The sequence below is a fragment of the Pelodiscus sinensis genome, chromosome 10 (genome assembly GCF_049634645.1).
Source record: "Pelodiscus sinensis isolate JC-2024 chromosome 10, ASM4963464v1, whole genome shotgun sequence".
Lineage (NCBI taxonomy): Eukaryota > Metazoa > Chordata > Testudines > Trionychidae > Pelodiscus > Pelodiscus sinensis.
In genome coordinates, this window is record NC_134720.1 from 48,520,588 (window position 1) to 48,536,164 (window position 15,577).

General features: G+C 56.3%; 1 protein-coding gene across 3 annotated transcripts in view; it reads right to left on the bottom strand.

The window, feature by feature from the left end:
* Nucleotides 1-14,927, bottom strand: part of FAM131A (family with sequence similarity 131 member A) — a 51,100-nt gene extending 36,173 nt beyond the window's left edge. The window contains exon 1 of one of the 3 annotated variants that reach the window (XM_075938082.1): nt 14,649-14,927. Coding sequence is in view for 1 of the 3 variants with exons in the window: in XM_075938080.1 (XP_075794195.1) it covers nt 2,795-2,825 (31 nt within the window). In the remaining 2 variants the exon portion in view is untranslated. Of the gene's footprint in view, nt 1-2,794; nt 2,992-12,351; nt 12,900-14,648 lie in introns of those variants that run through there. The other 2 variants (XM_075938081.1, XM_075938080.1) reach the window with 2 other exon arrangements.
* Between the last annotated feature and the right edge of the window lie 650 nt (nt 14,928-15,577).

The window sequence follows — 15,577 nt, forward strand, 5'->3', positions numbered from 1 at the left end:
TATCAGCAGGGGGGAGGGAGGCAGGGTAACCACTGGCTACCTACCAGGGACCCCAAAGAGTATCCCATGGTGGGGACAGCTGTGTGGTCCACGCCACAGTGCTCGGTGCTGTAGGCACGGAGTGGACGACAGTCCCTGCCCGGGAGGAGTTGCCCACTTCGGTTTCAGACCCAAAGCAACAAGTGAAACAAACAAATGGGGAGAGGAGCTACCAGCAAGCCAAGCGTACCCAAGCGGACACAGTTTAGTTATAAGTTGCTAGGTAACGAGAACCCTCCCAATCCGGTCCGAGTCAAGCCCCCAGACTCAGAGCCGAGGAGCATGTAAGCAGCAAAAGCCACGGGTACCGTCATGCTAACAGGCGGTTTTAATGGCCCTACTATTACCCGGCTGAATGGCACAACAGAGAAAATGATTGGAGTCCTAAATGATGGCTTGTCAGAGCAGCTTTTGTTTCAGAGCCGACAAGGGAGAAGGCAAGCAGTCTTTGGAAGAGGCAGGCGCTATGGCAAGATGGGAGTGTAGGAGACCCACTGGGCACCAGCGATATAATTAGAGCCCCATCCTGCAGGATGCTGCGCACCCACAAGCACCACTGAAGTCCACAGAAGCTGAGGGAGCGCAGGTTCTTGCAGGATCAGGCCCAGGGGTCTGGTGTAATAACACCCTTACAGAGGTGGGTGTTTAAACAGTTGATTTAAGGGGGCAGCTTTTAAAGCAAGTGAAGGAGCCAGCTGCTGGGCTGAGCTCCCAGCACAGAATCAGGCTGGAGGCTACATCAAACACTGCATGAAAGGCACAGCTGGTGCATAGACCTTGGAGCAAAGCAAACAGCGAGGCAGAGTTAACCTGGGAGACGCAGGAATGTGCTAGGCTTTTCCAAAGCAGGGAGCCTTCCTCCCAGCCCGAGCCAGAGCAGGCTGGGTGAGCACCAGAAAGACAGGCCTGATCCTGCTCCCATTGACGTCCCTGGACAAAAACCCACTTTAACTTACGGTGGGACCAAAACAAAGGGCCAGAAAAGGCAGAGAGACACTAAGGACAGTGAGCTAGCTAGGACCAAAAGGGAGTAGATGCGTTCGGCATGAAGCCAGTTGCAAGGTGTATTGTGGGGCCCAGGAATGTAGGGCATGGGGGAGACTAAAGGGGAGGGTGAAAGTGGGGAGCATGGACACTGTGCCTAAGGCTGAGTGATGGGGAGACTGGTGGGCCAGAGATGCATGGGCTGGCAAAGCGGTCAGGCCTCCACAGAGAATGAGAGAAACTCAGGCCTGGTCTCCACATAGGAAATACGATTGGCTTAGCAGGGCCATTCAGGACTGAAGCTTTCCACACCCCGGGCTCCAGAATTAAGCCAAGCTAAGTCCTGGTGGACATGCAACCAGGGCAACAGAAGCCTCCTCCCATCCATCTAGCTACCGACTCTCGGAGAGGTGCGTTAACTCCACCGGCAGGACCCCCCTCTGCCAGTGCAGGAAGTGTCCACAGGACGGTGCCACAGGCCATAGACAAGCTCTCGAAGCAGGAAGTTAGAAGGAGCCGGGGAAGCGGGAGCACAGGGAGGCCCAGGGTAGGGCTCTGCAGGGGACAAAGCAGGGCACCGGGTATGCTTTGAACCGCCCCCCCCCTGCAAGGCCCAGGCAACACTTAACCCCACTCAGGCCCTTACGGGCTGGCGTCTGAATCGAGTGCTTTATCCACCACAAGAGCATCCTTCCTCTCGAAAACAGCGGGAGTCCCTGAGGCTGTAACGGCACCCGAGCAGCCCACAGCAGCCATGAACCCGTCGATAACAGGGGTCCCTAGCGCTCCTGGGACAGGGTCTCGGACAGCAGAGAGTCTGGGAGAGGATTATGCAGCACCAAGGATGCAGACACTGTGAGAGACCCTGGGGCCAGGGGTCCCTTCCCTCTGGGGCAGTACACCCCAGCCAGGCAGGGGACAAGGGATCTGGGCACAGCTGGCCTGGACCCTGGGAGCTACTGGGATTGAACCAGGATTCCCAGGCCTCAGAGGCGGGGGAGTTTTGAAGGGGCTGCTGGAGAGGGTGCCCATCCTCAGACAGGCCTAGCCACCTGCTGGCTGGGGCTGGCCTTAGCTAACAGCCCTTGCGCTTTGTGGGCTCAGTGGCTTTGCCCCAGACCCTGAAGGAATCTCTATCCGAGGGAGGGGCCGCAGTCCAGGGCTCAGGAAATTCACCCCCGCTGCAGGGGGCGCCGCTAGGGACGGGAAGCGCTGGCCGGAGAACAAGGCAGGAGCACAGCACCAGGACCACCCCGGCCGGGGCTGGCGCGACCGCTGCTGGGAGCCGGAGCCCGCAAGAGGCTCATGCAGCAGGGAGCGAGAGCCGGCTCCGGGGCTGCGGCTGGGCTCACCCAACCAGCCTTTCTCCCGGGGGGGCGATTCCCCGCTCCGGGGCCGGGGTCGCCTCCCTCCTAGCAACTTCCCGCAACTTGGCGCCGGTGCAAGCGAGTGGGGCCCGGGCCGCACAGACCCCCCCGCCCCCCAGGCACCGGGGCGCCCTGCCCCGCACGCCAGCTGCTGCCAGCAGGGCACAGCGATCCCGCCCCGCGGCCACCGGCCGAGCCGGGCCAGGGAAGCGGCGGCCCCGCTGCGCCGAGCGGGAGGAGCGCGTCGCCCGCGGGCGCGGATCGGGGCAGCTGAAGGTCTCCTAAGGAGATGGGTGCCTGGCCACGGCCTCCCCGCCGCAGCCGGATCGCGCCCGGCTAGCGACCACCCCCCCCCCCCCGGCCGGGCTGCGGCGGCCTCCCCCGCTGCACCCCGCGGCCCTTACCGAGGGTGCCTTTGGAGCCGATGCAGCCCATGCTCGGCCGGGGCGCCTAGGCGGGGAGCGGAGCCCGGCGCAGCCCGCTCGCATCGCCGCAGACCCGCATGGGCGCCGCCGGCCACACGCCGCCTCTGCCGGCCCCGGAGCGCGGCGGGCTCGGCTGCACGCCCGGCGACGTCAGCGCTGCGGGGCGGGGCCAGGCCCGGGGCCCGGCGCCGGGTTCAGCACCGGGGCCAGCGGCCTGCCCGGGGCCCGGCCGCGGGGCTCAGCACACTGGGCAGCGCCTCCGGGGCGCGGGCTGCAGGGCGCGCGGCTCCCGGGGAGCTACCCCCAGCCCCGCCCCCCCACGTCAGCCCCTGTGTCCGGCGGGGGGAGGGCTGCAGCCGGCCCCATAGGGAGCTACCCCGCGGCCCCCAGCCGGCCTTGAGGAGGGGGAGGCTGGGACCCGGCCGGGGGAGGGCTGCAGCCGGCTTGTCGGAAACTATCCTGAACCCCCACTCAGTGCTGGGGAAGGGGGTGCCCGTGGGGAAGAGATCTGTAGGGGGCCCCTCAGGGAGCTCCCTTCAGCCCTCCTCCCAAGCCAGCCCCAAGGGAGGGAGAAGCTGGCGCCCAGGGGGGAGGTCTGCAGCCAGAAATGGGGCTTACCCCACAACCACTAGTCTTAAAGCCACCAGCAGCCCCCAAGCAAAGCCCCCCTCCCTCCTTCGCCCCTCCAGCAGCACTGCCACCCCTAGCAGCTCAGAAACCCCACCAGGCACTTGGGGATCACACAGGCCCCTGCTCCCCGCCTAGCCACCCTGGGTTAACTGGGCATTTCAGTGGGCCCAGGTGGAGTTAAAATCACCCAGGTTCCTACTTCCTGCTTCAGGGAGTTGGCTTCTGCTAAAGGGGTTCAGGCCAGTTTGAACCTGCAATGGTCCTAGGCTGCGGGGCCCTCACTACAGGCCGAGCAGCGGCTTTGTCGCCTTGGCCTGCCTGGGGGATTCACGACCTGTGCCATTATGCCGAAGGAGAGGCTGGTGCCCCGAAAGAGCCCTGAGCCCAGCTGGGTTGGGGGATGCTGGGCCATCATGGGGACCTATCATTACTCGAGTACCTCCCTCTAGTGCACAGATCACAGATCTACCCCTGCACCAGCAAACACAGCCTGGCTAGAGGTTTCCTCCTGCTCTTGGCTGGGTCAGGCCACCTGGCTGGGGTAGTGGCATTAGGGCTTCCAGGGCCCTAGGTGCAGCATTGCCACATCCTGCTTGCACGGCCATCTCTGGCTTTCAGCCCCCCATTTGCAGAGAGAAAACTCTTTCCCCACCTTCCGGCAGCCTCTTGCAAGCTCCTTGGGGCAGGGATTGCCCGTGTGCAGCACTCAGCCCTACAGGGCCTCCAGCGAGACATTTCCCATGGACACAAAATAAAACCTGCTTGGTGGGGCTGACCCTCGCCACTGCTTCCTCGCCAGCAAGCCCCAGGCCACCCTCCGTTCTGCGCTCTCCCTTCCTCCCTAGGCAGATGGGCTGGGCTCACAGCTGTGCGGAGAGTAGCTAGGCCCTTCCTTGCGACAGCTGGGCACACCGGTCCCTGGGTAGCCATACTTACCCAGAAATGTCAGCAGAACCCCTCTCCCTCCGCAATGGCACCGAACACGGCACCTGTCACCCGCCTGGGCTTGTGCTGCTTTTCCATTTCGTGGCTTGTCATTTCCTTCCCGCAAAGTCTGGGCACAGCCAGAGCTGGCTGCAGAGCATTCAGCAGCATCGATCACACCCCACTCCAATGGCTCATCATGTGGACGTTGTCCCTGGTATTAGCTGTGAGTCATAAATCCCAGCTGGCTCCGGGTGTGATCAATAATGGGTTATGGAGTCTTTCAATTCTCGGCTGCCAGATCCCAGCCAGCTGAACTCACTAGTCACTGGGAGTTTTTGCCATGTAAACATGGTGCAGGGGAGGGGACATTGGGCCCAGTTTAGCAAGCCAAGTGTGCCCATCACGGAGCCCAGGGTCATGGGCACTCACCAGGCATCCCAGCTGGCAGGCTCAGCAGGGGCCAAGGAGTAAAACATGAAGGCTGAACTCTCCCCTCACCCCTCAAATGGGCCCCGTAAGATTGAGGCACATTAAGGGACTGTTCAGGGCCCTGGTGCCCACACTGTGCCTATTCTGTGGACAAACAGCTGGTTGCAGCCCTCTTTGCTCTACATTTTCCACCCAGCCATCACATCCACAGGGGCGCTCAGCCCACCTGCGTATTTTGACAGAGGTATCACACCGGTGACCGAGTGTCACATGATGCAATGTACTGATAAATTCAGGCAGCAAAAGGCTGGGGAGAGAACCAGGGCAGAGAGCGGAAATGAAACGCGGCAGGACAAAAGGGCCCAGGAGAGGGACCCCGGCCTGCCTGTACTTGGGCCGCCGGACACAATGTGCAGGAAATTGCTGCTGGGGTGAGCAACGTGTCTGTTTCTAAGCCGGTCCACTGAACTGCGTGAGGCTGATCTTTATGGATGAGGTACCTTGACATTCCAAGAGCTTCAATGTTAACTTCATGTGATGAACTCCTCTGCCATTTGAGCAAAGCTATGGGGAGATTATTTGTTTCATCTTGTAAATGCTACACGGTATGAGCCTTACAAAAATCACGACTGGTGTTGAGAAAGTAAATAAGGAAAAGTTATTGACTGGTACCCGAAACACAAAAGCTAGAGGGTCACAATGAAATTAAGAGGTAGCAAGTTTAAAACAAGCGGAAGGAAATATTTCTTCTCACAGTCAACCTGTGGAACTTTGTGCCAGAGGATTTTGTGAAGACCAGGACTTTTACAGGGCTCAAAAGCTAGATACATGGAGGATAGGTCCCTGGATGGCTATTAGCCAGAACGGGCAGGAATGGTGTCCCTAGCCTGTTTGCCAGACTTGAAGATTCCCTGTTCTGTTCATGACTGAGGCATCTAGTATTGGCCACTGTCAGAAGAGAAGACTGTGGCTAGATGGACCTTTGGTCTGACCCAGCAGGACCATTCTTATGTTCTTTCCCAAAGCCCACTGAAGTCAATGGGAGCTTTTTTGTGGCTTTTCAATAGCTTTCTTGGATCTAATAGGAGCAGAGTTGTCACAGCCAATTAAATGGTGCAAAGTGCCTGCCAGAGAAGAGGCTAGAGCATTGGGAACTAGACTGGAAAGAACACACGATGTGGGGCCCTGCATTGTACCAGATGGAATCACACACACACACACAGCCCTGCATTGTACCAGATGGAATTTTTGCTGGACTTGTTCTGACTGAGCTAGGGCTCGGTGCCTCAGCAAAGTCGGGGTGCAGCACAAGGCGTTAAACTCCCCACCCCAACATGTCAAATGAGGGCAGAACAGCTTTGAAAAAAAAATCTCATGGGCCTGATCCTGACTGGATCCAGGCTGTCAGTTCTTTGGGGCAGCGCCAGTCATTAGCTTAGAGCAAAGCAGGTGGGTGGTATTTAAGAACTGGGAAAGGGGTTCCAATACATGCAAGGGGTGAATGTCCTCTCTCCTACCATGCCTGTCTTGTCTCTTGACTGTCCGTTCAAGGGAGGGGCTGCCTCTTACCAGGTGAAAACAGCAAGGAGCCCTGTGGCACCTTGAGGACTAAGATTTATTTGGGCATAAGCTCTGATGGGCAAAACCCGCTTCGCCAGACTAAGGTGCCACAGGACTCCTTGTGAATTTCCCAACCCTGCCACTTCTACCCAAGGCTCCGCTTCCCACAGGAGCCACGGCCCTCCCCCTGCCCCAGGGTCAAGCCTCCAGACCCTCCATGGCCCCTGAGCAGCATGGGGAGAGCACAGCCCTTGGGGAAGGCCTTGCCTTACCCCGCCTGTTATGCCCACATCCCATGCTTCTGAGCCTTCTTACCAGGTGTCCATACAGCATGGAGCATGGGGAGGGGAAGGGGCTGGCTCACCTGAGGCCAGGAACAGCCTGTTAGGGACTCTAAGGGGACATTTCTCACGCACAATTGCTGCTGCTCCAAACAAGAAGGAGCGAGCGGATGGGGATGCTGGAAATTTCTGCTACTGGAAAGTCTGCAGCAGGAAGAAAGGCCCTTGCAAAGGCTTCTTTTGGAAGCTGGTGCCTAGGCTCAGGTTGTGCCCCATGAATTCATTCATTACTCGCCCACGTGATGTACTTTTGGAAGGTAGCCTCCACTGGGGTGGGGGCTGCTGTAGGTGAGTGGTCTTTATACGGCCTAGGAGTATTGCACTGGTACTCAGCGTGGGCTCACTGCGAGCTAGCTGGAGGCTAGATTAGCTCTGCTTAGGTTGGGGCAGGCTGCCAGGGAATTTGGCTTAGCGTGAATACAGTCCCTGCTGGTTTAGGGTCAGTCCAATTGCCTTCTAAGTCCAGTCTCAGAGCACTGACTGGAGAAGCAAGGGGGCGGGGGATTTCTGAGCCTACAGATGCTGCTATTAATTCACTTGGTGTTCACTCCCTGCTGCTCTTGGGTGGAACACATCGGAGGCAGGTAATTGGGCACTGCAGGCATTCACAGCAAAACTGCCCCCTCCAACACACCTGCCTCCAGGCAGACAAGGGCTCAACCCAGGCAGGATTCATTTGAGGGATGCCCTGGGAGAGAATGCCCATAAACACCCCTGCTTACTTCTCCCCTCCCCCTCAAAGTGACTGGACCCAGTGATGAATTCCTTTGGAAGAGGATCACCTTCAAATATGTGCCTCTCTGCCTGGCTGGAGGGCAGCCCTTGGATCTGCAGCCAGCTAATGCAGCTGAGTGGGTAAGTGACTCACTCAAGAGCCACCGCCCCGGGCGGGGGGAGACATGTAGAGATGCTCTCAGAGGCCTAAAAAATCCCAGGGTCGTTTACTACACCCAGCCCCTGCTGCGCATGCCAGCAGACACCCCCTTGGGTCCTGCCAGGCAACAAAAGGGAAAGAATAGGAATGTCAGAGCTCAGGAGTGCTCCCATCTCCCCCCTCTTGGCTCCAAGTGGTTCCTGCCTTTGGGGAGAGGAGTTACGGGGTTCACTGCCCAGGGAGGAGGAGATGGCTGCCCAGGTACCATGGTGGGGAGCTCCTTAGAGGCACCGAGATGATAGAAAGTGGCCCTTCCACTGTCATTATCCAGCATGTGGAGGGAGGGGAGGGTCTTTGAGCTGGAAACGTGCTGAGCCTGATGCCACCTGCACACCCCTGAACATCAGACCCCATTGATGAGATGTTGCAGATAAAGTAGATTAGCGTCCCCTATACCTAGCTGCCAGGACCTGAGGTGTTTTTCATTGCAGCAGCAACACAGAATCCTGCACTCAGGTGGGTCCTGGCAGGTGACCCTTTAAGTTCCCTATTAATGGAACCCACAGGCAGCAGTGCTGTTCCCCACAGCCACAGACGGCACCAGAATTCCCTCTGTAACCCTTCTGCCAGGTGGAGCCAGGGCTGGTTTCAATATCTAGGGGTTCCTCTCCATCCCTTCAACACAGAACTGGCTTGAGCCTCACCCAGTGGCCTGGGACAGCCACACTCCCCCTGGGCACTGCAGAGAGGCAACGCATCCCCCTCGCAAGCACAGAGTCTGAGCGAGGAAAAGAAGCTTTCAATAAAAGGGAGGGAAATAACACAGTGTTACATTGGGAACCATCACAGACCGAGTCCATAACCAAAACCTTGAGCAACAGTCTCACCCCACATGGACTGGGCCACGTCCTTTCCCTCTCATGAGGCTGTGTCTAGACTACACTTCTGTCGACAGATGTAGATTAGCAATTTCGACGTGCCTAATGAAGCCCTGCACTTCATTAGCATAAACATGGCCACTGCTTTCTCAAAACGGAGCTTTTTAGAAACAAACAGCAGTCTAGATGCGGATCTGTCAAAAAATAAACTCTTTTCCGACAGATCCTGTAAGCCTCAAAACATGAGGTTGACAGGATCTGTCGAAAAAGGGTTTATTTGACAGATCTGCATCTAGACTGCCGTTTTTTCCAAAAAAGCTCTGTGACGTAGTGGGGGTACCTGGCTGGTTTCTATGCTGCTGGCTCTGGGGTAACCCCCACTGGCTGCCGTGGGTACCACGACCCAGCAAAACAGGATGAGTCACTATGCAAACCAGTATGGCCAGACACCCCCCATGGAGAGGAACAAAGGAAGGTGGAGGCTGCCCTGGCTGAGGGGCAGGGCTGGAAGAGGGTGAGTTAGTTGGTGTCTGGGAGCATGGAGGAGACAGCCTAGGGAAGGGGCTGGAGTTTAGGGGCCCAGTCTCCCCATCTCAAGGGGGCCTGAGGCATCCTAGCCCAGCTCTGTGACCAGCTTACATCTATGCTGTGCTGTATCCTGGAGAGGCAATAAACTTCCTCTATTCCACCGGCTGGTGCAGTCTGTTTGTGCCATTTCGGGGTGCAGGAGACGGGGGACCCCCAACGCGCCGTCACAAGCTCCGTTTCAAAAAAAGCAGTAGCCATGTTTATGCTAATGAAGCACGGGATATTTAAATCCCTGCTTCATTAGCAATTGTGACATGACTAATCTACATCTCTCTGTGGACAGAGAGGTGTAGTCTAGACACAGCCTCTGGTTTTTAAGTCCAGCAATCTAGATGTGCCCTTTGCATGCCCAGCCCTTCCTTGCACCCCATGCACAGTTGCTGCCCTTGGTCAGGGCAGACCATTCATCTCCTCTCTCTGCCACTACCCTGCTGGCTGCTCATTTCCACCACCACCCTGCCGGCTCTCAGTCACCATCTGCTGCCATCCACTAATTGGCTGTGACTTCTGCCCATCAGTCTCAAATGACTTCGGCTGCCAGTGATTTCAATTCTTAGCAAGCAGGAGAGAAGAAACAACTCCGACACTGTTAACACAGGGAAAGAGCTTCTCCAGGCCAGGCAAGGACAACTATGCAGTTTCTTGAGCAAACTAACCTTTCCTTACCTCATAGGGCTCTGAAAGTTGAGTCCCTGCATTAGCAAGGTTCTTTCTGCTAACTGTGAGCCCTTTCCTTAAGGGCAATTTAGCACAGTCCTATTTTTCCATATTCCTACAAAATTACAGACATTGTGCCATGCATTTAAGACAAACATAGCTCATGCTGGGTCACACATTAAGTGGATTACAATGAGCAAAATACCAACCCATCTGCTGAATAGCTAACACATCTAAGCAAAGCAAGAGCAAACTATTTCCAGAGATGCACCCTGGGTCTCTCCCCATGTCCAGCTACCTATAAGGGAATGTTCCTTCAGATCCCCTGGTGCCAACTGCTTCTCCCCTGCAGGCTGGCTGGGCTAGGGTCCCTGCGTGCCCCTTTTCGGGCCATGTGGCCAGTGTGATGCTGACCACCAGATTCTTTGAAACAACGTGTTTTTATTTATCAGGGGGGTGAAAGCATTAGAGAAACAGGACTGCAAACCATAAGCAGCCTCCATGCGTAGCCGGGCTCTGCTAGTCATCCAAGCAGCGTGAGATCGACTTTCCTCTTTACAGCTGCAGAATGGAATCAGCTGACATTTGCCTTCCAGCTCAGATGCTCCTAGGCGCCTGCCTGGGGCCCTCAGTTTTGATTTGGAGTCTGCCCCACCCTGTTCCACTTGGGTTAATGCTCTGCCAAAAGACTGGGCTAGAGCCATCAGGTCTACCTGCACTGGCATTGCAGGTTAGCTGGGAAATCAAGCCTGTAAATCCCATGCTGGAATGAAGTGGGAGCCGTGCACTTCATGCCGGTATTTGTGATCCCACCTCAGCACAGAGCCAATCAGCATGAAGGGGGATGCACAGGCAGAGATTAATCCCACACCCCAGCCTTGGTGTGGGCCGGGCTGCCCTCGCCTGCAGGACTCACTCCCCATCAGTCTGCAGAGCTGCTGACAGCCAATGACAAACCCTCCGACCTCAGGGGTTTCGGTGCCAATGGCCAGAGTGGAGCCTTCTCTGCACAGCCAGGTGTGCGGTGACTGCCCGAGTTAAATCCCTGCCACCTAGCTCCACGGGAATGCCTCACAGCACCCACTCACCTAGGGCCCCATACCTGTGCCGATTAGGCAGGCAGTGGAGCTGGGATTCCTTACGCCACTTGGAAAGTCTCAGCCCAGTTCCCCTTCCAGGTTGCCCTGATGCTTGGGGCAATACCAGCCCCTCCCCCCCAAAAAGCTCCTCACCCTTCTCTTTCAAGCCACTGCTGCAGATTCCCAGCAGCCCACAGAGCTTCCCGCAAGGCCATCCTATCAGAAGAGTGAAATCAAACTCAGGTGCCCTTCTCGGGTTCTCCTAGGGCATCGTGCCTCCTGCTCTACGAACTCCTGTGGGCAGAGGGCGGGTAAGCCAAGCACAGACACGGGCAGGGCCTAAGTCACGGGACTGCTCTCTTCTGGGCTGATCAGCAATATCTGGAGGGGGCATCACCCTGGCCTGGCAACATCTCAGAGCTGGATTTGACAAATTAGCCCTTGTGGGAGCCGATACCTTCATCCTGCTGCATGAGGCCAGTGAGCACCATGGGGCACCACCCACTGTGGCCCGCATGGGAAGGAGAAGGGGGCATGGTGCCTGTGACGGACCGGGCCATGTCTGGGCACAGCTGAGGGCGTCCGCTCAGGGCGAATTGCTCGAATCCGGAGCTCCTTACAGCCCCCCCTGACTGGTGACCTCTCCAAACAGGCCACAAACCAGTCTCACAGAGCGCTTCAGCTGCCTGCCTGAAGCCTCCCGAGCAAAACCCCTCCGACACCCCAGCAATATCCGTGCCCCAGATGGCCCTGGGCCTCATACACAGGTGGGGGGGTCCTAGCACCCAATCCCACCTACCCCGAACAAGTTCTGTCCGGTTCCAAGAAACCAGTCACAGATCCCTGGTCAATTTACCCTCTGGACCTTGCCCACAAATCACGCTAGGCCAATCCTTTAGAATCTATATCTAAAGGTTTATTATTACAAGAAGGAAAAGCCTGAGAGTAAGGTTATTAAAGTACAGTACGTTACATGCACCGAATCTCCCAGTTCTCGATGCAGGCTCTAGCAGAGATGTTGCAGCTGCTGGTTTAAAAGTTCTTATTGCACATCCTAAGATCAGGATGGGTTCACAGGTCTTCCGGGCTCTTCGATCCCTGCAATGCTGCCTCTGGGATGAAGTGCTGAGCTGAGAACAAAATGGCATCGACCACATGGCCTCTTTTATCCCCTTCCTGGCCTCTTCTTGTATGCAGCAAGTCACCTGGTCAGAGGCCAATCTCTATGTTCCCTGCTGGCTGCCCTCAGGTGACAAATCCCATTCTTTGGGTGTGTCCATAACCTATTGAGAGTCATTGTTCCACAGGGCTTTGCTACTCAGCCTGTCCATAGCCATGCTTAACCACATTCACAGAAATATTCAGCTTCCACACAGATTACAGATTCCTACCTACACACATAGACATTATACACTCACATAAATAGCGTACATAAGATCAACAAACAATAATCTCCCATTCAATACCCCACATGGCTCCCCCCACACCAATTTCTGGGGCCAACACCCCCACCTAGGGGTGCAGCAGCGATCTGGCTGCTTCCCTCCAATTCAGCAACGTGACAGTGCCTTACCTGCTGAAGTCCAGAAAAAGCCAGGAAGGAGTTATCCTTGGATGAAAGTGCTGGTAGGATTTCAGGGGGGCGGGGCGGTTAACCAGCCCAGGAAGTTCTCCCCTACCCGGATCTATTTCTGAACTAGACAGCAGAGAAGCGCTGGTGAAAGCCAGCCAGAGAGCCCACACAAACAACAGCTGCGTTCCATTCCCAATCCTACCACCTGTGTCCCGGGAACTGTTCTGGGCAGCCTACGTTGGTTTCATTTTTTAAAATGGCTTTGTGCTAATAGCTGGCAGGCAGGGGCACGGTGAGTCACACTTTCCCTGTTGGGCCCCAGCTGTCTGGGGGCCTTGCCTAAACCCTCCCAGCTCATAAGCACTGATTGATCGTTAGCTTTTCACCTCGCTTTGGGAACCCGAGAGAGACAAGCAGAGGGAGATAAATGTTTTCACTGGGGGCTTAGAAGCTGGGGGAATGGCAGCAAAGGAAACTTCCCCCACTGCTCCCATTGGCCAAAATCAGAGCCAATGGGAGCAGCGGCAGGGTGGTTCCTGGGATCAGGGGGAGGCACAGAGCATATCCATCCTCCTCATGCCCAGACCCCATAACCCCATCCCCCCCCCTCACATAGCTTCCTCCTGCCAAGATCCCACATCCCCACCCCATTCCTGCACCCCCTTCCCACCCAGACTCCCCCCCCCTTCAGCCTGCTCCTGCATCCTCCTTCCCTCTCTCATCCCACTCCTGCCTCCTCCCTCTTTCCTGGACCCCCCCCCCCCCCCAGCCACAGCCCGCTCCTGTACCCAACCAGGACCCCACCCCCATCCTGCACCCTACCTCCCAGCTAAACCCTGCAGCCCCACCCCCTCTTGAACCCATTTTGTTATCAAGGCTGATTGGCTAGTGGTCTGCTAAAGATCTGTGTTGAGCTGGTTGGGCCATGGGCTAACGAGTTTGAGAACCACTGATTTAGAGGGATCCTAGCCATCCTCTTGGACCTTTAACCACAGGGCAAACAGGGCAGCTCAGGTCACCAGGTGCTGGATAGCTAACACCCCCCTGTTCCCCCAGGACTGCACATTGCTTAAAAGCAGAGAGCTACGCTGACTGCAGGGATGAGAGAAAGAACAACAACAATAGGCAGTTCATAGCTAAGTCAGCTCAGTACGCTGTAAGCAGCCTGGCAGGACAGGGCGCCTTTCAGAGGGACTTAAGTCTGCTCTCTACCCCCAGACAAAAGCTCCATTAAAGGGAGTTACAATGGAGAGACTAGAGCAGTGATGTGGGTAATGTACATAAAAAGAGACCTTGTTATTTCCCCCTCCCCTCAAAACAAGCATTACAAACCCAGGAATTCAGCATTTAGGTTTCAATCCAAATACGTTTGGCTCTGGCAGTGCAATGTTGAGGCACACAAAAAACCTAAACGCCACCTTCGAGTGATACCAGGCAGTCACTGCGCAGTCACACACACTAGTATATATGTTCGCAGATTAGAACCAATGATTTTTAAAGACACCTTATGAGTTTCTCCCTTGGGTGTCACCACAGCACCTCCAGAAATCTCTCTACGATCAATGGCGCAGCCTGTGCTCTCGGTTATAAAACCAGCTGTTGAGTTGCTTATAACTTTGCCCAGCATGTTTCTCAGGACAGGACCACTGAAAGCCTCCACAGGCAAGGTAGGGAGGGGGCGGGGCCTCAGGCAGAAGAGGGCGGGGCCTCAGGCAGCTCTGAATGCCACCCGGAGCATACCATGCCGGCTCCCAGGAAGCCTTTAGCATCACTCAGAACATTCCCCCCCTCCTCCCCAAAACCCTTAATGTTGTCCAGTGTGCACAGTGCTCCAGTGGTGATTTAAAGGGTCCAAGGTTCCAGCCGCTGCCGAAGTAGCAGCAGCGGGAACCCCAGGTTTGTTGAATCCCTGGGCCCCAGGGCAGCTGCCCCCTTTGCCCCACCCCTGTCGGTGGGCCTGCCTCAGAATGAGATTAGGGGAAATGTTGTAAAGGGCTCCGCCCTTCTTGTGAGCACTCCTTGGTGGAGGAGGGGAGTCTTGTAGGCTCTCTACCCAGGTGTCTTCAGGAGAGGAAGTGTCTGTATGTAGCCTGGGACCAGGCTTCTTCTTACCCCCTGTTGTGGCTGCTGGGGGTGCCCAGGCCCAAGGAGCCTATAAGTAGCAGTTAGCTGCTGAGTCTCTCAGAGATTGGTTGCAGTCACATTCCCTGGCCCACTCCCCCAGGAAGCTGCTCTGTCCAGCCATTGCGGTCAAGTCCTCCCTGTCCAGGGTTCTGCAAGGGTTGCTGTTGGCTTACCAGCTAGTCTTCAGCCACTGGGCCTGGTTCTGACATCCAGATCCTACTCAGAGCTGTCTGTAGTGCTACTGTTCCCCCCAGTCAGCCCTTAGCTCTACCTGGGTCAAGCTCCAGGCAAGAACTGTGAGACCCTAGCCCAGGAACTTCTTTTATACCGGTCTGCTGGATCCTGATTGGCTGTCTCTGCAGCAGCCACTCTATCCTGCCTGGAGGACCTCTTTTCTGCTCCTCTTGCTGGGATGGGGCCTCTGGCCTCCTGTAGGGGCATTGGGGCTTAGTCCACCCCATCACAATTGTATTTGACCAGATTAAAACAGCTCCACAGCTGATTCATTGGGAAGCTCCAGCACCCTCCATGCTTTGGAGCAGGAACTTGACATTGGACATGGCAGGGATGCGCCTTTTGCTGCCCTCACTCGGCCAAGTTATACCCCTCTGAAGAATCGGTTTGCTTGAACTTGGTAGAGACTGGTTAGAGTTCAGCAGCTAAATTCCCCAAAGATTTCACCTGCACTGCACATGCTCTATCCCCTCCCATCTCCTAGGTTCTCATGAGACTGTGCACAATGCAACTGAGCATTCTCCAGCCTGGGGAGGGAGAAGCTGAACAGAATTTCCCCTAGATTCTTCTAGTTGCCAGACATCAGGGCAACCATTCCTTCTATGCTCTCAGTGCTCCCCCACTGGGTACCAGAGAGCCTATGGCAGACGGAGGAAGACCCCTGACTGGAAGGGTGAGGAACTGATGGGGAAGAGATACGGGATGGGGGACAGCAATGGAGGGGAAAGAGAGGGGGAGAAGAGCATGAGCGCATGCACACACACCCCTCTTGGCTGTGAGTGTGGAATGGTTGCACCAAAAATAGATTAGAATTGGAAGAAACCTCAGGAGGTCATCTCATCCAGCCCCCTACCCCAACTAAATCATC